This window comes from Cryptotermes secundus, unplaced genomic scaffold (genome assembly GCF_002891405.2).
Source record: "Cryptotermes secundus unplaced genomic scaffold, Csec_1.0 scaffold186, whole genome shotgun sequence".
Lineage (NCBI taxonomy): Eukaryota > Metazoa > Arthropoda > Insecta > Blattodea > Kalotermitidae > Cryptotermes > Cryptotermes secundus.
Genome location: NW_019727393.1, coordinates 1,819,102 through 1,841,035, shown reverse-complemented (window position 1 = coordinate 1,841,035; position 21,934 = coordinate 1,819,102). Strand labels below are relative to the sequence as shown.

At 41.8% G+C, this 21,934-nt stretch overlaps 1 protein-coding gene across 5 annotated transcripts in view; it reads right to left on the bottom strand.

Annotated features, from left to right (window-relative positions):
- Positions 1-21,934, bottom strand: part of LOC111864651 (synaptogenesis protein syg-2) — a 1,101,357-nt gene that overhangs the window by 159,224 nt on the left and 920,199 nt on the right. For all 5 annotated transcript variants that reach the window (XM_023852046.2, XM_023852043.2, XM_023852044.2 and 2 more), the window contains one exon: positions 4,663-4,878. In XM_023852046.2, coding sequence (XP_023707814.1) covers positions 4,663-4,878 — 216 coding nt within the window. The remainder of the gene's footprint in view (positions 1-4,662; positions 4,879-21,934) is intronic.

Sequence of the window (21,934 nt, the reverse complement as noted above, 5' to 3'; positions counted from 1 at the left end):
TTTCGCCAGCACAGTCATTCCTGGCTTCAATCTCTTCGAGATCCATGACGAAGATTATTTCTCTCTTCTACTGCCGTGCTTTCAACTCTGGGTCCATGGGCCAGATAATCTGATGTTAACCACACGTAGTAAAGAGAAGCAGCGGCACGCACTCAGGAAGACTACACAGAATAACACCTGTACAGTGTGGAAACAAGAACTAGCCGCTGCAGCACTTAGACATAGGGCGAGTAACCCTAACAATTTTAAATTTTAAATTTAAAATTTAGAGAAAAATTTAAAGGATTTTAAAATTAGAACTACAGATTTTATAGTGCTACTACAGGAAAACCAAAATGAACGTGTGCAAAATAATCTACATACCAGACAGATATCAACGAGGTAGATGTTGATAATAACGAAGAAATAACAATGTGTTTTTAAATGTTAAATTTTAGACTGGGTTCAGTGTGGCAGTAACGTAAGAGTATACACCTGATGATGGCCGTTAGAGGCCGAAACATGTAGTGTAGAGGAGAGCAAGATCAGGGACATATTATATATATTGTTTGCACTTAGGACGGAGTTTGTATCATTCATCGTGTAGAGTGCAACAGGATGCTTAAATATAATATCTGATGTTAAATTGGTTTTGCTCAGTCCCGCCAGGGAAAATTCCGTTATAGTACCTTAGAACAAATCATCGTCAATCCCACAATTCGTTAATTCTCTCACAAATCACTTTACCAAATAACGGAAGCTAGTGGGTGGTATTGTTCTGTCGGGACACGGTACGTATTGGGACTTTCGTAAAATTCCTCGGTTCTTTCAGGCATATACCGGGACAGTACTCCGATTAGTCAACGACCACTTCCTCCCTTCTACCCAGCCATTCAATGCCACAGAGTCTGCATGCTGACATATTCAAATTTTAATGTCCGTAATATAATTTACTTTAAATGTACAATTATATGTTAATGTGCAGGGAAGGTGAACAAGGGGTTGAGAACAGTTAATTTCGACTTAAGACAACTAACAATTCCTCCCATATTCCAGTGCAATAACTCTGAGAGTAACAATACTGTTGAGAGACGGCAGTGGCGTCGACAAATTTAATGAGATTACCGAGTCATCTCTAACTTACAATAAGCTCCTCCACGATACGTAGCGCCATGACGGAGCACAATGTTGCCTTCTGGAGACGGGGAATTTAATTATAACGCGGCGGCCAGCATGGCAAGAAGAACGCTCAATGGATTGTCTCCTCGCGTAGATATGACATTCTTTCAAAGGCGCTTTTTATTCCTTGCGGCAAAAATAGATAACTCATCACATCGATTTAAACTATTCCTCACTATTCTGTATTGAAAGACTGACGATATTAATGGTGCTCCTTGGATCACAAATTAGAGCTTCAGTTTTGATGCTAAATTGAAATCTGCCTAGGATGAGCGTAAAAGTTCTCAATACTCTTTTTTTTTTTTGAATTGTTTCATTTTGGTCCGTTACACTATCAATCACTAATTGTCAATAGATTTTCCGTCAAGTGCAACAATGTATATTTTGATCACTTAATTATCTCATCTGCCTTACATGTTTCGGTTCCAAGGAACCATCTTCAGAGGCACTTATAACAAACCATGAAAACACTGGCACAGCTCAACATTCACAATATGTAATTATTCATGGAAACTATTACATATNCTCCCCCCATTGGGACGATTCACCAAGAAGGAGCCTGAATAATATTTTACTTGAACGTTTTTTAATTTTTTAACTTTAAATTTTAACGTTGACGACTCGGTTTTGAGGGTGGTCCTTTAGATGCAAGTGCTATACCTGCATTCAAGATACTGGGAAGTGTTGTGCTTTACACTCCGTTATATGTAATAGTTTCCATGAATAATTACATATTGTGAATGTTGAGCTGTGCCAGTGTTTTCATGGTTTGTTATAAGTGCCTCTGAAGATGGTTCCTTGGAACCGAAACATGTAAGGCAGATGAGATAATTAAGTGATCAAAATATACATTGTTGCACTTGACGGAAAATCTATTGACAATTAGTTCTCAATACTCATCTTATTTATGTATGCGCCAACAGGAAAAATCTCATGACCTTCTGTGCCATTACAGGTCATAACTTTTAAGGACTGGTACAAAATTCTGCAACAACAAACCTCAAAAGAGTTGTCAGTAATTTTACTTAACCATCAAATTAAACGCTTGTATTAATTATTGTTAAAATTACGCAGGTGGATATTGTTATAGGTGGCTTTGTTATCCGACGCCTCATTTCAGTGTTATGAGAAGCGTCAACATTCTGTCTGACACGACAGAAGACGCCACCCTATCCTCAATGGCTTGTGCTTGCACTTCCTTGACCCACAATTCTCATTTTCATCAATTCATGACGTTCTCTTCATCACGGCATGTGTTCGATGAGATCGTTTCTCGTCTTAAGCCTTTTTAATATATTGGAAGATGAGGCCTAAAAGCCGCAATAGTGCAGTCTGAGCCAGGCGTTCATTGTTAGACAACGGCACGGTAATCATGCTTCTGCGGCAAGGAATATTTCCACGTTATAACAAATAAAAAAGGCGTCGTTGCCTAGGTAGCAAGCGTAAACACGTTCCCGTGGCGACGAGTGCATAAATAAACAGTTACTACGGATACGAAAGCAGAACTTCTCAGCAGCTTGGCAGGTATAAAAGAAGGCCAGAAGTGAATTACTGTGCTCTCGAGACAGAGACGTCGTTCAAGCAAGCATAGCAAGTGTGGGAGAGACTACAGACTCTTCAAGATTCATCATGTTACCTAGCAAGCAGACATTGAAGACTTTGTTTTGTCGCTTGGGTTAGTTAACAGTTATCAGTGAGTGTTTTACATAGTTAATCGTAGTTATGACTTGTGAATAGCCAATGAATCGGTTCGCCAATCCAAACCCCGACTATGAGTCACTAATACACGTGACACTATTTCATGAATTTTAGGAATGCAACCCCCATCTGTGCCGGTCACGGTAGCCGAGCGGTTTAAGGCGTGAACTGTCTTCGCTAGCTCGGAAGCCGGGATCGTGGGTTCGAATCCCACTCAGGGCATGGATGTTTGTGTGCGTTTGTCTGTGTTTGTGTACAGGTAGAGGCCTTGCGACGAGCTGATCACCCGCCCAAGGAGTCCTACCGTATGTCTAAGATCTAAAAAAACCGAAGTGAAGTTCATGGAGGTAGGCCTAGGCCCACTGGGGCTGTAGTGCCAAGGAAAAAAAAAACATCTGTAATTATGGCAATCTGTATAATTGCGCGAAGGAAACATTCTATATTAGGCCCTGCAGAGAAATGTGTTAATTCATGAAACACAGGACGTACATAACTTCTCTCCCTCACCATTATGTGTCGGGAAGAGCTCTACAACCCAATAAACAACACTCCTTTCAGTCACTTTATGCTACTCACTTGCGAGATGTTGTCGTAACTCTCTGCAGCTTATTCAAGCATTATTTTAAAACAGGCCACGAACGTTAGGTTGCACTCTCTTCGAAATTAATTATACCCGTAATTTATTTTTAAGAATTTGGCCCTTCGGGTTAATAAAGTATCATTAAACAAACAAAAGATGTGTAAGGATAATTTCTTTTTTAAATTCGCTTAGAGGGGGGAGTCCAACTGCGTCCATTCGGCACGGCGGCCACCGATTGGCCTATTGTAGCCTGCCCCGGGTGATCATGATGATGGAGAATTTGTTGGAATGAAGACTGGCAGGGAAAACCGAAGTACTCGGAGAAAACCCGCCCCAGCGCCATTTTGTCCACCAGAAATCCCACTTGACAGACCCGGGAAAGAACCCGGGCCGCCGCGGTGGGAAGCCAGCGACTAACCGCTTGAGCTATGGCGCGGCCTATGTGTAAGCACATGTCCCACGTGTCCTCAGTTAAGCTGGGGAGATAATAGGATCCCTAAAATGTAGCCAGACGTGAGTGTGAGGTTTTCACGGTTGTGCTTAAGGAAAGTACTAGTTACTGGAAAGTGATGCCAAACAGTCTGACAGACGTTTGCTGACGTTGCTTCCTTTATTGCTCGGCTTTATTTCGATCCTGAAGATGGAAGCATTAAGCCTTCTGAGCCGTCGATAATCTTCTGCCACACTAAATGGCGTTTCATTTCCGAAGATAGTAAAGTAAAGGTAAAGTTGTCCTTGCGCTTAACCAATTAAGCACTACGCCATGAAGACGTATGTGGGAGTGACAATAGATTCACTTTTTCCTGACCTTGGCACTAGCTGAAGGTGAGTGGTCAGTGTCAGGGCCTGGCCGCTTTACCCCCGGGGAAAAGCTCCCGATACCCATTCGATAGGAGGTTGAGTGGGCCCTGGAGCAGGTCTAGACGACGTGGAGAAAATTCTTGACTCTACCGGGACTCGAATTCCGACCCTTCCACCGAAGACAGCACTCTTCATTATAGATCTACCTATATTTCACGAAAGGAAGGATACACAGGGACACCTACAGACAGGACTTCACTGTGGGGGGGGGGAACTTCGATATCCATATCTCGAAAGGGCTTTAAAGCGCTCACTTGTTGCGGACAAAGGAGCAGAACATGAAAAATAAGTGTTTTCGAATTATCAGTTTTTGGTTTCCTTGCTTACTAATCGTGATGAAAAGCACAGGCTTCCTGGATACTTACAGTTCATGTCGACGTGCACAGTAGCCTCCAGCGGGTGCGTTCTATTGTTGTTAGAAGCGCGGCACTTGAGTTGGGAGTGCAGATCTTGGCGACCGAGATTCCTGACAATGATCTCGCTGCGGACAAGATGGCCGCCGACGCTAGTCTTGACCGCAGTGGAGACATTACTTGCCAATTGGTCGTTCCTGTACCACTTGACCACAGGGCGAGGTTTGCCTGCGAAGCAAGAAATAAAAGAAATTAATATATTTATTAATCAGAATAAGGTTCTGTGTTCTTACTTCGATGCATACCCGATAATGGCAGTGATTTTCTTTTTCGTTTGACCTTTTTATGGAAGGGAAACAGTAGCACCGACGGAGACATTGGCTGGCAGCAGTGATGCAGGTCTTGTCCATCTTAATCTGCCTGATAATTCTGTAGTTCACCAAGTCATAATTCTTTCTCGAAAGATATATTTTTTGTGTAAATTTATGTATCAGCCAAAAATGCCAGAAATGTTGTCACCCAGAGAAAGACAGTTATATGAAAACACAACGCTATTTCATGTGACTGATTACTATCAACTGTGAAATTCATGAAGTCAGATTTAAGAAGCCGTATCTGAAACTAAAAGACATCTTTTCTGTCAATTTCAAAATCGCATACACGCTAAGAATTAAAGTAGAGTGCAAACATTTGTAGCAGTAGAAACCTCTCACTAGGCATTGTGGAGCAGTCGAAGAAGTCTTGACTCCAATTCTAATTGGTGAGCAAGTTTTGACTGCAAACCTGGCAAACAGGCATGAAAAGGTTCACCACTTTTGAGTCAGATGAATTCCTTTTTAAAACAGTATTTGATGAAAAAATTGAAATTTTGAATGATGATAACGTTTGCGAAGGAGGAAATGTAGGAATTTGATGGAGGTAACTTTCGGTTGGATTCTAGCACGAAACTTCCACAAAGACTGGCGTTAACCACAAAAATGTGAGATAAACTGGAGTTTTTCTATGACATTTAATAAGAACTATGAATTATTTTACCAAATAATATGAGATTAATCAGATTTGTGCAATCTGCGTTGTGACACCATGTAGTCTGGTAAAGGATCAACGACACTTCGGAGGAACACACTGCTTCTGTCTTCAGAGTCGGAGAACAATCCAAGTAAGTACCCGGAAAGTAGCAAGCAGTAAGCAGAGAAAGAAATTAATAAATAATTTTTGTTTTGAATACCTATTATAGTATATGATTGTAGGATCCTCTGATGAAGTGTGTGTCCCGCGTCACAAGTTTGGACCTCCGCTATGTTGCAATTTCTTACTACAGCACGGGGCGGCCCCTAATGTCCACATGGCAGTTCATGAAAACCAGTTTATTGTTTCAAATTTGAAAAGGCGGTACAGAAATATATAAAGACGGCGTGGGGATCCCAAAAGCCTACTTTTTCATTACGAAGGAAAACTAGGTTAGTAAGTGAACCAGAGATGGTTAAATGGTGTGATGTCATGAACACTATATTAAAATTTCAGATTCTACCAAAGCAGGGCATTCTTTGAATGGATGAGTTATTTCAGAGTTTGAAGACAGAACATGTACTTTGGAGCAAGCCACTTTCACAAAGCTGAACATATTGCTACAAAACACAATTATCTTTTTACAAAGTGCTGATTGATTGCGCCAGGGATCTATGACCGGGTCACAATGAATTGAATCACTTTCATTCAAACGTCACAGTCATGTCCGTCACTCTGCCATCAATTAATTCCTGGTATTTAATACAAAGAGGGAAACAGCGAACGCTGAATACTCTTATTCAGGTACTTCCCCACAATATGGAACCCATCACCAACATGCCCCGGGTTTAGCTATTTAGCTATTCGTAACAAAAGAATGACGCACTTCATTCAGTGAAACTGCCTCCACACTCTGACCTTTTTGGAGAGCTAAATCTCATATAAGCGATTCTTTAAAGAGGGTGCAAAAGTTTAGGCCCATTTCACCAGAATAACAGTAATTCGAATAAACAGATTCCTGAAGAAAGCACCGTGTAGATATTGTGTTAACCGACGTTTTGGAGGAACGTATCGCTTCCATCTTCAAGGTAGAAGAGACAAAAGGAAATTCGCGAGCGAGGAACCAGTGTGAGCAGGTGCTAACAGTCTAACAGACTAGTTTGTTAGCACCTGCTCACGCTGGCTCCTCGCTCGCGATTTTCTTTTTTCTTCTATCCTGAAGATGGAGGCGATACGTTCATCCGAAACGTCGGTTAACACAATATCTATACGGCCTCACATCCCAGAAGACCACTTTCTCCATAGTCACCGCCGCGGAAAACTCAAATCTTACTAACAGATTCCTTCTTGAGAAACTCTTTCGAGCTCAAGTGGTTACTAAATAATGTCCCGTTTATGAAGCACGTTGTAACATTTTCCCCATCAACTTAGTCAGCCTTCGGGGATTAAGTTCAGAGGTTTCTTCTAGCCAATCGGTACGCATGCGCTCTCAGGGAGTATAAAAGGGATGGGGTAGCAGCGGAAACAGCGGGATCGAGGTGGGAAGGTAAAGTGTTTACGATTGATTAGTCACGAATAAGTAACACTTAGGAGTCACAGTTTGCCATTCAAATGTGATTTCCCTGATACTTTTAGGGGGTATACTAAATATCATACAAATGATGTTAGAATGTTTCGGATATAAACCAAGCGAAATTACAAACATCATCATTATGTGCTACAAGTCGGAAGGTCGCGGGTTCAAGTATCGATGAGGTCATTGGATTTTTCCAATTGACCTAATCCTTCCAGCCGCACTATGGCCATAGGGTTCACTCAGTCTCTAACAGAAATGAGTACCAGGAATTAAATGATTTTCTTGGGGAGTAAAGCGCGGCCGGCGCGTAAGGCTGACAATCTTACCGCCATCTTTGAGCCGATTGTCTAGATAGTGTGGGACCCTCAACGTCTCACAACCCCATGGGCCTTCACGGCCTGGTACAGGGATAGCTTTATTTACTTTTACTTTTACTTTATGTAAAGAACTTTTAAAAATTCAGATCACGCGTTTAAAAAACTAAACTATATCTCCGCTATACGATCCAGTTTCGACCTCCCCCCCCCAAGAAAAACCCTGTGATTTTAGTCCGCAAGCGAATTATACCGACCGAGTGACCGCTGTTTGTCGGCGAAGTTAGTGCTAACTTTAGCAGGACAGCCGGTGCTCCAGACGAGATTCGATCCGAGGTTCTCCAGGATAAAAGTCAAGAATCTTACCGCAGATTAAAACCGTTTGGTTACAAAATCTAAGTGAAGTTCATGTAAAAGTCATGCAATAATACTTCGCTTTATTTCTTCACGGTTCCGCCTCGCCATTTCTGGCATAGAGAAAACAGTAATAAAGTGATTATAACACGAATGCTTGGACACAGGAGTTAAGGAGGGCGAATTATTACTGTGACCTCTCGGTTTATTCACGGATATACAGCCCACATGCCCTAAGAGACTAAATACCTCCAGTAATTTTTTTTAATTCGCTTATTGGGGGTTGGAATCCAACTGTGTCCACTCGGCACGGCGGCCACTGATTGGCCTATTGTAGCCTGTCGCAGGTGATTATGATGATGGAGAATTTGGTGGAATGAAGATTGGCAGGGGAAACCGAAGTACTCGGAGAAAGCCGGCCCCAGCGCCACTTTTTCCACCATAAATCCCACTTGATCACACCCGGGATTGAACCCGGGCCGTCGAGGTGGGAAGCCAATGACTAACCGCTTGAGCTATGGCGCGGCCTAAACACCTTCATAGTCTGAGAACAATGAAATTAGAAGTGAGAACTTTTGATAACTCAGGCAATGTTCACATCACTTGTCCAATCACAAGAGACAGGTTAATGGTCGAAATGTATTGCTATCCAAGCGGACGTCAGTCACTCAGTGGACCCCTGACCTCTCGTAATTCTCCCGGTAATGGGAAGTGATGCATTAACTGTAATTATGTATTGGGTTCGGGGTCAGTGTGTACGTATGGTAATTGCCACCATGTAGCGACGAGGCGCTGGTTCGGGCAACGCGTCGCGAATTTCAATACGGATACAGAATAAGCACATTTTGCGAGTACGTATCATTAGTAGTTCTGAAAAGCGGAGCCTGTAAAAGCGCATACCAAAACTTTACGATGATCGTTCGCTTTCGACTAGTGTCAAGGTTAAGAATCTGTGGGTACTAAGGGCCTACCTCCTCAGTTTTTATGGCCTTGTGTGTAATTTATTAAAGCAATAATTTTACAATTGATCATCTTCTTGTTGGGGATTTCGCCCCGTGGTCTGCTACAATTCATAAATAATTTATTAAAGAAAAAATGTTTTGTGCTCTTGGTATGACTCCTTGGATAGGGTATCAACTCATCGAAATTGTGATAGGCCTATGATGATTCCAAACCTCGGCACAAAAGTTTTCCATGGCATCGGCTTTGAGTCTCTGACAGTGGTGATTATGAAGGGGCGTGCCGTAGTTTGGTCCGACAGAATTTCGCTGCCATTTCGAGGGAACGCAGGGCCTCTATCTTGTGGGTCAAAGAATATACCGAGCAAATGGTCTCCCTCCAAAAAATCACATGATGATGGCCCATGTGAGGCCGAAACATATCGTAAAACTAGAAAAATACATGCAAAACTAGAGACATTTCAGAAATTTTTATAATAACTTTCAATATATAAAAAATATACTGTGTGTCCTATTGATATTTTAATGATTTTAACATCATAAAGTATTAAAATACATTTTTAATGAGTGACATATTCTTGATGTCTTTTATATTGTTGCATTATTGACGTGTACTTTGATAATAAGGATAATACATACTGGAATATGCCTCAGATAGTACCTATAGTACCACAAGAACCCAATTATATTACCCACATATCACAAGCAGCAACAACAAGCAGAGCAGCAACCCAAACAGCAGACTCCTCAGAAACAGAAGAAAACACCGAGAGCGATGACAATGACAACCGGCGGAAGAGGCTAGAAGAGTGTAAGTCTGAAAACCACCGGAGTATCAAGCCGCAAGGAACAAACAGCTCAACTGAGATAATAGCCACTGATGAGTTTGAATCTCTGAGGCACGCAGAAACTGAGGGGAATTCTGGACACGAAAGAAAGGATCCAGCACCACCACACAGCTATATTTCAACAGATATTAAGCAGATCAAACTGCGCTTTGAAAATAATTAACGACAAAATAAAGATACTACCAAAGAGACTGGAATATAACAAGACAATAACAGACACAGATACCAACCTCGGCAACGACGTGCGTACAGAGTGCTAATCAGATATCTTCACTGCTCAGTACAGCAGGAATTGGTGACAGAAGATACTGAACGAATAGGGCACAAAATTAGAAATCTATGGGACATCTGACACAGGGTCACTGGCTACCACTTGTCACACTTTTCCACTGATATCGAACCAGCAGCCAACAACAGTGAAATATACAACATAGAATATCTTACAGAATATGAGATTCCAAACTGAGCCACCTCACCAAAAGCAAAATATTAGACCATAGTACGAGAGATGCCAAGCGTATTTCCACACCAAGGGGTACAGCACGCACAGACCAAGATGCGTGAAATGTGGCAAATCACAGCACTGAACAATGTAATCTACCAAAAAGACACATCTAGCAACATGCCTACATTGTGGACTATCGCACCCGGCTAGCTACAGAGACTGCAAACCAGACCTCGGTCCGAAGTGATAATGAAAAAGCAAATATCTCTGCTGGACACATCAACTCAAATAAACGGCCGCCAAACAAAGCCCTCGAAACAGAAGCCAACATAGCGTAGGAAGAACCGTTACAAACAACACAGCCAATCAAATTCCTTACACTACAGGAAAAGCCAAGAAAGCGCTGTCCATCTAACAACTGTATGCAACACAATTATCAGAACGGGATATTTCGCAGTTCAGTGGAAATTCACGCAGATCATAATGATCCCGAAACCTGGTAAACTGCTGGAGGAAGCCAGTTCGTATAGACCGATCAACCTACTCCCAATAATGGATAAAATCTTCAAAAAGGCTATGCTAAAGAGATTATACCTGATACTAGAAGAAAAACGAATCCTCCTCCAACTGGGTCCACTCAGCACGTCGGCCACTGATTGGCCTATTCTACCTGCCCCGGGTGATTATGATGATGGAGAATTTGGTGGAATGAAGATTGGCAGGGGAAACCGAAGTTCTCGGAGAAAACCCGCCCCAGCGCCACTTTTTCCACCACAAATCCCACTTAACCAGACACGGGATCGAACCCGGACCGCCGCAGTGGGAAGCCAGCGACTAACCGCTCGAGCTATGGCGCGGCCCACACCGTCATAACTCTACCAGACCTCAGTAAAGCCCCAATACAAACATTAAAATGATACAAATGCACAAATAGGAGTATATGAGTTACAGCACTGCGCACAAGTCATTCATGAGTCGGTACTTATTGAACATATACATTTACAGCAGGCTCTGCAGATCATGTATAATAATGTGGGGCGGGGGAAGTAGTCTATGAGGGTGTGTACTGCATGCTACTGAGTCAGGGTAGCATTTAAAGTATTCGATATTTACTCTGAGTATATGAAACAAAAGAGCAAGCTGGTAGATATAAAGCTCTGCAATTTTATCTGAATTGTACAATGATCGATTCTCGGCTCAGACACGGGGCAACATGACTGAAGGTTTTCGTGCTGTTCCTCAGTATCGCCAGGCAAAATGTTGGAATACTACCTCGATTAGGCCACTGTTTATTTCCAAATCATTTTTTAATTAATCATCAGTCATCCTTACAATCGACGCTGTATAGACTAGTTATTGACAGCGTCATATAATTGCCCATGAATACATGCGAAATATGTAAGCAAAATGCAGAATTTTAATGTACGTGTATATACATACAGTGACCACTATGGTCTAAAGGGTTCAGCAGTTGACAGATATTTAGTCATGACAGCAGACTCTCTCTTAGCAGCAGAGAGGCAGACACACGCCGACTAATAAATAGCTCTTCGGAAAGGCAATGGAACAACTGGTTGAACAAATATTTCAACAGGTTTTAAACAGTGAATAAGATGATGACGCCCGCCACCTGAGCGCACCCGATTGTTACTGAGGTAACAGGACAGGCACGGAAACTTCCTAAATTAGATTTGTTTAAGTATCTCCCCTGACCTTATCCCAAAGCTTCTCTCGATTCAAATCCCGTGGACAGACGATGCGACTCTTGAGTCGTGGCTGGAGAAGTCCAGTTCGGGTGTGAACGTGACTGACATGCAGATATAAAGGTTTCGTCTCACGGGGAACTGTTCACATTTAAGACTAGAAGGATTTGGAACTGATGACAAAGTCAGAGCTGGAAAGGCATGCTTCAGTCTAAAGAGTACGCAGTTTCCACCGGTGGAACACGCGATTCTGCATACTTTACTATGTTTTATGTAGCTCACATTTATTGCACACACGTCTCCGGTTGTGAAGATAATCACAATACAGGTGCCGTAGTGCATGGAAGTCATAAAGTAATATTACACGTGATTTAAAGACTTCAAGGAGACAATCTGCACAGAGATTAGATGCGTCAGTATGTTTTCGTATCCGACGTTTCGGGGGCGGTCTCCACTTCCATCACAAAGGGTTAGATTAACCCCTATGATGATAATAGTCTTCTAAACGTCAGATACTAACTCCATATTGCTACGGTTTATCTTCCGTGAACAATTAATTTCATAAATTTACCTTACCTAGAATTCCGCTATGTATTAATTTTACTGAAAAATAATTGAAAGTTAACTCATAATTTCAAATCTTGCTTGATCCAGAACGTTCCATTGTGTTAAGCTGTACATACATTGAATTATTATTGTTACAATTATTATAATAATCATTTCGCGAAAATACTTATTTATTATACAATTCTACAGATTCTCCCAGGTTATTATTATTGAACATAACCTGAAAACTTTCTCATCATTGCTATGTTTGTTTTTGTTGGCACAAATAATTTATAGAAAATTCAGCAGGTGTGGATTTGATGTATCTTCGTGCGGCATTTCAGGTGTCTATGCGAGATGTGAGGACTTCATAATTTTTTCTGTGAGAACGGAAATTAGGCTGAACATGTCAGGATTCTGCATTAATATAACAAAAGTTTAGATAACTGACCTTGTAACAGCTTATCCGTTTATTTGAATGTCAATAAGAAAAAATTAAGAACAGGCGCATGGAACGATTCTGTATGGTTGTTATGGAGGACATGAGAATGAGAGGTCATGACCTGACATAAGGGACTGAGCAGCTGAGACCCTACAAAACATCTCAGTCATGAGAGCCAGGTTCCTTTCCGACCGAGAGTCAACATTTGGACATCCCAAATACAAAGAAAATAGGCTAACGAATGATAATCCATGGCAGCTAGATAAGAAAAGTCTGGTCTGCTTCCTCCCAGGGGCAGAAATCTTCTTTTCGCTGCTCATGCGTCTAGACCAGGCATGTCAAACTCAACTTGTACAGAGGGCCACCTCAGCCCTCTAAATAATAGTCCAAGGCCGCACTTCAAAATATAAATATACATTAGATTTGATACAAGGAAATTCAATTCTATTTATTATTTAGGAATAATTTCAATATAATTACCTAAAGTCACATATCTTATAGTTTTAAAAAGAAAGAGAATGCCATTTTTGACCAGTATCAAACAACTCTTCAATATGTAAAAAGAGAGATGTCACAAGAAATTATGTTAGAAATAGCAAAACATTGAATTTCCTGCAGCCTGCTAATTTATGTCTGCGTGAGACTTCTTGTCTTCTGGTCTGCTGGAAAATTGTCTTTACAAAAAATATTTATACTAAAATTTTAATATTGATTTTAATATCAATTAGCTCTAAAAGTTGAGGGGCCGCACTTTGTGGCTATGGGGGCCCGCATGTTTGACACGGCTGGTCTAGACTAACTGCAGAACAAGCACAGTCTTCTGCCCTCTGCAGGGGGATAATTTACCCAGGTCAAAGTGGCCTGAACTTGTGTCTCAGCATAAGTCTCGACCTAACACGGATGCCTAAATTAAGCCGAGCTTTATTATGGAGGAAACTGGCTAATTTTACAGTATGGTTAACTCCTAGTCCGCAGAATATAGATTTACTGCGCACTTAGACCAATGCAAGTAAGTACGCGTATATCTGTCATCTTGGTTTACTTTTCGAATTTTCCTGAATACACAGACAAAAACAGAAATCGGTTCTTTATGTTAGTACATCAAGCGGAAANTTCTTAGGCCTCGACATAGCTCAAGCGGTTAGTCAGTGGCTTCCCATCGCGGCGGCCCGGGGTCTTGTCAAGTGGGATTTGTGGTGGACAAAGTGGCGCTAGGGCGGGTTTTCTCCGAGTACTTCGGTATTCCTTGCCAATCTTCATTCCACCAAATTCTCCATCCTCATAATCACCCGGGGCAGGCTACAATAGGCCAATCAGTGGCCTCCGTGCCGAGTGGACTCAGTTGGACTCCACCCCGCACTAAGTGAAAAAAAAAGAAGCGGAAATTGAATTAATTTTGAAAGAGTTGCAACTAATACTTCCGTTTCTTATATACTTTTAAAATTATATGTCAAATACCATGTCAGATATTTACTCTTATGTATGCTCATTTGTTTTAATTTGCGAGCATGAGTGAAAAGAATAGAGCATTCCTAAGTATTCACAGTATATGTATCTTCGGGTTGCAATGTTATATTCGTGATATTTTAGATTCGATACGACTTTCAAAGGTTGTAAAGTAACAACTGCAAACAAGACTTGCTGTCGAGCGTTCACGTCCAAACGTTTCAACTCGCTGTTCTGTACAGATTCATTGGTCCTCCATGATGTACTCTTGCATATTATGTAGGTTGCTATCTTGCCGGAGGCAAAGAGGTATGCTGCAAAGGATTTGAAAGCTGTAGTTGGACGAAATTGAAAGGCGGGTGGACAGTGGCCAAAGATTGGGATGCGAAAGCTAAACATGTTAACCTGCTGATTTAAACTCCGCCTCAGGAAGTGCTAACTCTGACAACGGGAGTGCCATTTACTCGTAATCTGAACTCGAAGTATGAGACTAACAGTATTGACTATGTACGTGAGACATAATGACTTGGTTTCGAATTGAGAGCAATGATGCGAAATGTGTTTCCCAAAGCAAAGGGAAGTCGAAGAGAAGAACCCTTCAATAATTAACGCGACTTTGTGTTTTAACTATGATGAAGTGGACTAGTGGGGTAGGACTAAGTCCCTTGCACTCCGGCCACTTCTGGCCTATTGTACCAGCCCCAGATGATAGGTGAGAGTGATTGTGGAGCAATTGGTGGAATGAAGATTGGCAGGGGAAACCGAAGTACTCGGAGAAAACCTGCCCCAGCGCCACTTTGTCCACCACAAATCCCACTTGACAAGACCCCGGGCCGCCGCGATGGGAAGCCACTGACTAACCGCTTGAGCTATGTCGAGGCCTAAGAACTGGACTAAATAGCATGGCGTTCTCGAACAATGATATTTTTTTATTTATGAGTGAAGGGAATAAATTTGCATATACATCTATACAGACACTGTATGTTGTGGCACAAATCAGCCGACCCGTCGTGGAATTCTCATGGTAGCTACGCAATTACCTGTACAGTAAAATGAAACTATGTCACATGTAAATGTTTTCATGAGAATAAATGCTGTCGTGTTTATTCTGAAGAAGTTGTATATGGTCTTAGATTAAATATATAAATATTCATGCATATTTTGCTCATTTGTGGTTAGTACTGCGAATTATGAGTCAGTCAACATGCCTTCCTGGTGAAGACGCCTTCAGGCCTTCCCCACTGTCCCTCTCCTTTGAAGAAAAAGAATGAAGACATTCTAATGGACCAGTGTTCTTTAGTCCCTTGTTCTTTTTTCTTTCCACCTCCTATTGTTTCACTCAGATCAAACCTTAATTTATTCTGTTTTTCCTTTCTTTGGTTTCTTCTTCCTTCACCCTTTCTGCCCCCTGAATTAACCCCTGTCAGAGCATTATATATTCTGCCTTTCAATGTGCCCTTCAAAGACACGCCTTCGAAGGGCCATTGTTTCCTTGCCGTGTTTCTCCAGACTTCCTTATACTCACGGTCATTCATCTGTCTTCGGCGAACATCCCTTTTATAGGGTCAATATTATTTATATCGTTCGATTTATTCCTGTAAGTTCACTAAGAACGCTATTTACAGTCCTCCCTTTGATTATGTCCATAAGTCTGCACAACCAGAATATTCTTTCCCTGAAGATGGAGGCAGCGATTCCCTCCGAAACCACTTACGATGCTAGCACATGACGTCACGTCCCAGAACACAGTGCGCTTCGAAGAGACTTCCATCCCGAAAGCTGACTAACTACCTCATTAGAATATGTGGGTCCACAGACACGTGAAAGAGCGCCGACACTTTCAGACGCTCTTAACTGTTTATATAACTAATGGTGTGTGGGAGGCTATTCAGTTATCTACGCTGACGTTTGCTGTCCAGTCCAAGAGAAACGAAAGGTGGGGTGACCACGTAGGCTTAGAAGTGAGGTCACTAGTGGTCAGCATGTCGCGCTGTGCACTACTTTGTTGAGATTGGCTAACGAGATTAGCAGAAGTGACCCGTTCCATGCGACAGGCAATTTCGACGTAGTCACTTCCAGAAAGATAGGAGGTTGAGATGCACCGTCAGGTGTTCTCTGGACTTGTAGCAAATTATTCTCGAGTAAATGAATTAATGACTGAAATTTCACGTATCATAAGCATCTAAGGAGCGACACGGCACGCAGCGTTGAGTGCTACTGTAGGTCACACAGCGCTGAACCCAAATTATGAGCCGGGAATCTGTGTATTCACAGCCCACCCAAGTCTAACAGCAACACCACAGCACTACATGTTGAACAAATACAAAATACACTTTTTAAGTAGCTCTACTAAAGATGCATTTTCATGTAAATAACAGCTGATAAGAGAGACTGTTATTTTTGGAAGATCATAATTAGTACCGCCTGCAGTCAGCGTATAAAGCACTCAAAGGGACAGCAGCTACCGTAACCTCACGAAGGGTCATTATGGATTTTATTGTCCAGACAGGTAGGATATTGAGCCGTGTTCGATGAAAAGTGTAACGAAAACCTGTATTGTGACCCTTCATGAGGACCCCGGACCTCCCGTTTAAGAAAAAGTAACGATAAACAGTACATAACACACAGTAGGATCTTGCGAGGTACGGACACCCCAAATACATAGGCATGTTAAATACAACGAAAAGATGAAATTCGTGTCAATACTTTGCGTTCACCTAAATTATAAAGGAAGCGTACACGTGTATGCCCACACAGGAACGCAACACACTCTACGACTCCCTGGAAACTGTGGCAAACATTCAGAAAACGGGTCGAAAACAAAAATTACGTTAAAGAGTAGGCTTCCGGGAGGTGTCACCGTATAGTCTGGTACATATTTGCCGACTTTTAGGACGAACGTCGATAAACTACTAAATTAAACAGCTTTAGTTCCTTTAGGACAGTACCGTTTATACTTATGGCCATGATCACGGCAAATTTAACAAAGAAAGGTCATTCAAATAGAAGTTGAGAGCAGACGGTAGTCGGGCGATACTGATAATATTCACTTCAGAAGCTCCCTGTCTCCTATGTACAAAAAGTTTAGTTACAAAAGCTGAATGAGGGAGTAGAGTCTTGAAGACTTACACACAGATGGCAGGATTGCATGCAAATAACTCAAATAACTAGAGTGTGAGATGGTCTACATTCTAATGGCCGGTTGTGAGATAAAGTGAAGGATTCTTACGAACAGCTAATGGCGAAAGGATTTGGGGTTCTATAGAAGAGCGGGTAATCTCTTCGAAAGCTGAGCGACTCTCAAACTTATCAGCAAGAACTCTACTGCTCTTAATCAGTTCTGAAAGGATAATATCAAGCTTCTCTTAGTGTGTGTGTCTTCTTAAAATTTTCTCACGTCTCCCATGGCTTCACTGAAATGCGTTTATGCTATAATTCTGTCTGCTTTTCACGCTGTCTGTCTAGAATTACTATCACAATCATGAAACTAACTTGAGCCCAAAAATCACGCTATTATGGTTTCCTGAAATTATATCAGTTGGACCAGCATAATCAAATAAAGTAAATAGGGGCCACGCGAGAGTGATGTTGGTTGAGGCACAATACTACAAGTCGGAAGGTCGCGGGTTCGAGTCCCTATGAAGTCACTGAATTTTTCAATTGACCTAATCCTTCCAGCCTCATTTTGGCCTCGGGGCCGGCTCAGCCTCAAACAGAAATAAGTACCAGGAATCTTCCTGAGGCTAAAGGGCTTACCTAAGCGCAAGGCTGACAACCTCACCGCCATCTGTGAGCCGTCTGTCTAGAAAATGTAGAAGCCTCGACGACTCACAACCTTATGGGCCTCCACGGCCTGTTACAGGGATAGCTTTACATTTTTTATCTGGCACACATACTCTGTACCAAGAAAAACTATACTCCAGCCGATGAGAATTCTCTACGTGATGTTAGATGAGTATGGAGAAAATGCATTGAGTCTTTTCATAAATTCAAATCCAATGTAGAAGAGAGGGCGCGACTTCCTGAAGAATTGGGGTCTTGAGCTAGAGAGACCGCGCTTGAATGAAAAGCTTACAATTCTAAACCTTCCACGAGACCTGAAGATGATCATGAAATTATGCAAGATTGAATATCCCCCATCCAAAGACTTTCGAGCTGGCTCGAAAGAAGACGTAGCTGCGCCTTCAAAAAAAAGCTCTGTAAAGTGTTTCATGCAAGCAGTCACTGGCAAGGGGCCATTCTTCCTGGTTGTATAGTGGACGTGATGAAGATATAGACTAATAGAACAAGCATATGTTAGTGAAATAACTATTTGTGAAAACTCAGCGGGTTCATCATACATGACAGTGTTTCATACTTACGCCACGTAAGCAACAAAGTTCGCTTTTCTCTTGTTATAATTACGAAGGGTGCAAAGTAAGGATGTAAAGTAGGGTATTTTTTATTGCTAGTGGGGTGGGACTTGTACTGCGGCCACTTCTGGTCTATTGTACCAGCCCCAGATGATAGGTGAGGGTGATTGTGGAGCAATTGGTGGAATGAAGATTGGCAGGGGAAACCGACGTACTTGGAGAAAACCTGCCCCAGCGCCACTTTGTCCATCACAAATCCCACTTGACCAGACCTGGGATCGAACCCGGGCCGCCGCGGTGGGAAGCCAGCGACTAACCGCTAGAGCTATGGCGCGGCCTTACGTGGCAATACATATACATATATATACTAGTGAGAGTGTTATGATCCTTTGTAGTTACGAGTTTTAAGTGTTCAATAAATTAAACTGCCATTTCGAACCCCATGTCTAGTCACTAACACGTAACAATATTTAAAATGCACTAAAATATCTCTAGAATTTTTACCCTAAACGTACTATCTATTTGCGGCTCTAAAGACCTTTGTTGGACCTTGGACTTTTTTCAGTATCTTAATTCTATACAGAGACGACAGGACTCTTTGGACGGGGGATCAGCCCGTAGCAAGGCCGCTACCTACACATAGAACAAACACATACAGACATCCATAACTTGAGTGGGATTCGAACCCACGATCGCAGCGTTAGAGCGAGCGAAGACAGTTCATGCCTCAGACCGCGCGGCCACTGTGTCGGCTAGCCTCTAACATACTCCCATACAATCTATATAAGTGACAAAACATCGTTAAATGAAAACATTTAGTGGGAAAGAAGAGAAGTGAATACAAACTAAAGATATCAACTTCTATACTTCACGTATCAAAGCTTAGATTTCGCAAGGACGCAACTGTTTCCACGCGCATTCCTCAGCGGGCTGGCATGGCGTACTTGGATGGGACACCTGTTATGTTGATTGGAGATTTTCGCGACTTCCTTCAGTCTCTCCAGACGAATGTCGGGATGAANTTGGAGATCTATGCGCTGTTAGCCTTAAATATCAATCCGTGGCAGGAGACACTTGTTATATCTTATTCCACATGCCAGATATGCCCAGGCTAAATGAAACCAGTTTCAGAACGACATAATGTCGTCCATAAAATTGAAAATACGTATATACCTTTACCGTACAGTATGATATTTCATAAATTTGGTATCCTAGAACATATCGTTCAGAAGAGCGTGCAATTTTTCATATCATCGGCGTACGTAAGTTTTCCTCTATCCATCAAAATGTGAGACCAGTCTTAAGAGTCAGGTTGTATTCCGCTGATATCTCCTTTAATAATGGGATTAGGACGTGTAACCGAAGCTGCAGATGATGGCAATGTTACGTGGATTAAGAGAAGATTGCTTCCGGCGGTTTATTCCTCTGGAGTGTTCAAAATATCCCCATAAGTCATGGATATATGAAATAAGAAGTGTTCTTATCTACACTCCACCTCACTGATCTACTTGGGAGCAAGGATGAAAGGAGCGGGAATAACACGGTAAAACTCAATAAAATTGAAAAAGAATATTTTTCACAATGCTACGACAAGGGTTCAATATATAGGTAAATATGGATTATTCTCTTTTTGTTATACGGACACATAAAATGGAAAACATATATCTTGAATTGCCAGCATTCCTTATCTCTCCAAGCAGAGAAGACATTTCGGAATATCTAGAAAGAAGACGAAACCTTTGTGTTTGCTTGTATCTCAGTGGATTATCATCGCTTTATGAAGGCGCTGTCTCAGTGCACTATAATATGACGCAGTTAGTATCCAGATTACGTACATACGTCGAATAGTAAGATGACTGTTAAACTGGAAAGAATTTGGAAGTGCTGGCGGCCTAACAGAACAGTAACCCGATATTTTCTTCAAGGAACTGTGGAATACCACAAAAGAACTCAGGATAATCAGTGTCCCGGCTGAGATTCGAGCCAAGTACCATAAAACAGGAATTTACAGCTACATCAGGCCGATCGGCGATGCTTCATGAACACATACGTGTTAAATTTGGACTGATTCTTGCTTTCTTTAATGACGCGACAGGGGCATGAAGCTGAGAAGTCACTTCCATTCATTGACGAGTTCAAGAAGGTGCTGTTATTTCTCCACTTCCCCATATGTCTTCATAGCATACTGCTTAACTAAAGAAGCAGAGGGAGAATTTTATAATTATACAAATTATCTGTGAGCAAAGCGTGAGCGAAGGAAATTTCTTACGAACTATTCTGGAATCATAAGGAAACAACAAATATGTATGAATTGAGAAGACATTTTTTGAATTGTTGTATGATAGGTAGTGGATGTCCATACAGACTAAATCTAAGTGGTACAAAATGGGGTCAAAAGGCAGAGTTCTGTGAACACGGTGGTATAACTTAACATAATAACAGCAACTTTCTTGGCAGACATTGATAACTAACTCATTACTTGTTATGAAGCAGTGTCATATTCCTGGCGGTTTTCCATGAGACAGCAGCACACATGCAGATATTCCGCTGTTCCATACTTCTACAACTGCTGTAAGAANATTAGATAGGTAAGACATTTTGAAACTAATAATTGGTAATGAGAGTTTGCATGAAATTAGTAATGATAATGAACGTGAAGCCAACAGGAACTTCAGGAATACAAAGAAACTTCGAATTTTAAATTAGAAGTAATGAATACATGAAAATATTAAATAAATCATGTCAGGTTGACCACTCTAAAAATATATTCGTTAGATTTCCTAGAAAACTATATTGTTATGAACTCAAAGAGGAGCGGGACGGTTGCGCAGCAGCTTGGCCTGCGCGCGCCTCTCTTTCTCGAAACCTCGAGATTATCTGTTCCACTTACCCCTTCTCGCAATATCCAGTAAGGCAGAGCACTGCCCTGCCCGCAATATGAGCCAAAAATTCACAACCTCAATAAGATTTTGGTGACAAGGCGAGAAAAGAACAATCTTAGTTTCACCGAGAGCTTAGAAACGGCGCTGAGTTGTCTTGTTAAGAGAACTAGACGTTGACATGCATTTCAGTTCAGTAGGCCTCGTCCACAACTACTGCCGTCCAAAACATTTAGTATCGTGGCATGTCCGCTGAAAGCCGGAACAGTTTATCCAGGCGAGACGTCCGTTACTAGGTTACGGTAAAATAAACAGTGACCTAACAGTGGAACACAAAACGCTACTTCAGCATAGCAACAGTTACGCACGAAACAATAGAGGTATTATCTGAAGCGGTGTTTTCTTTGCGGTC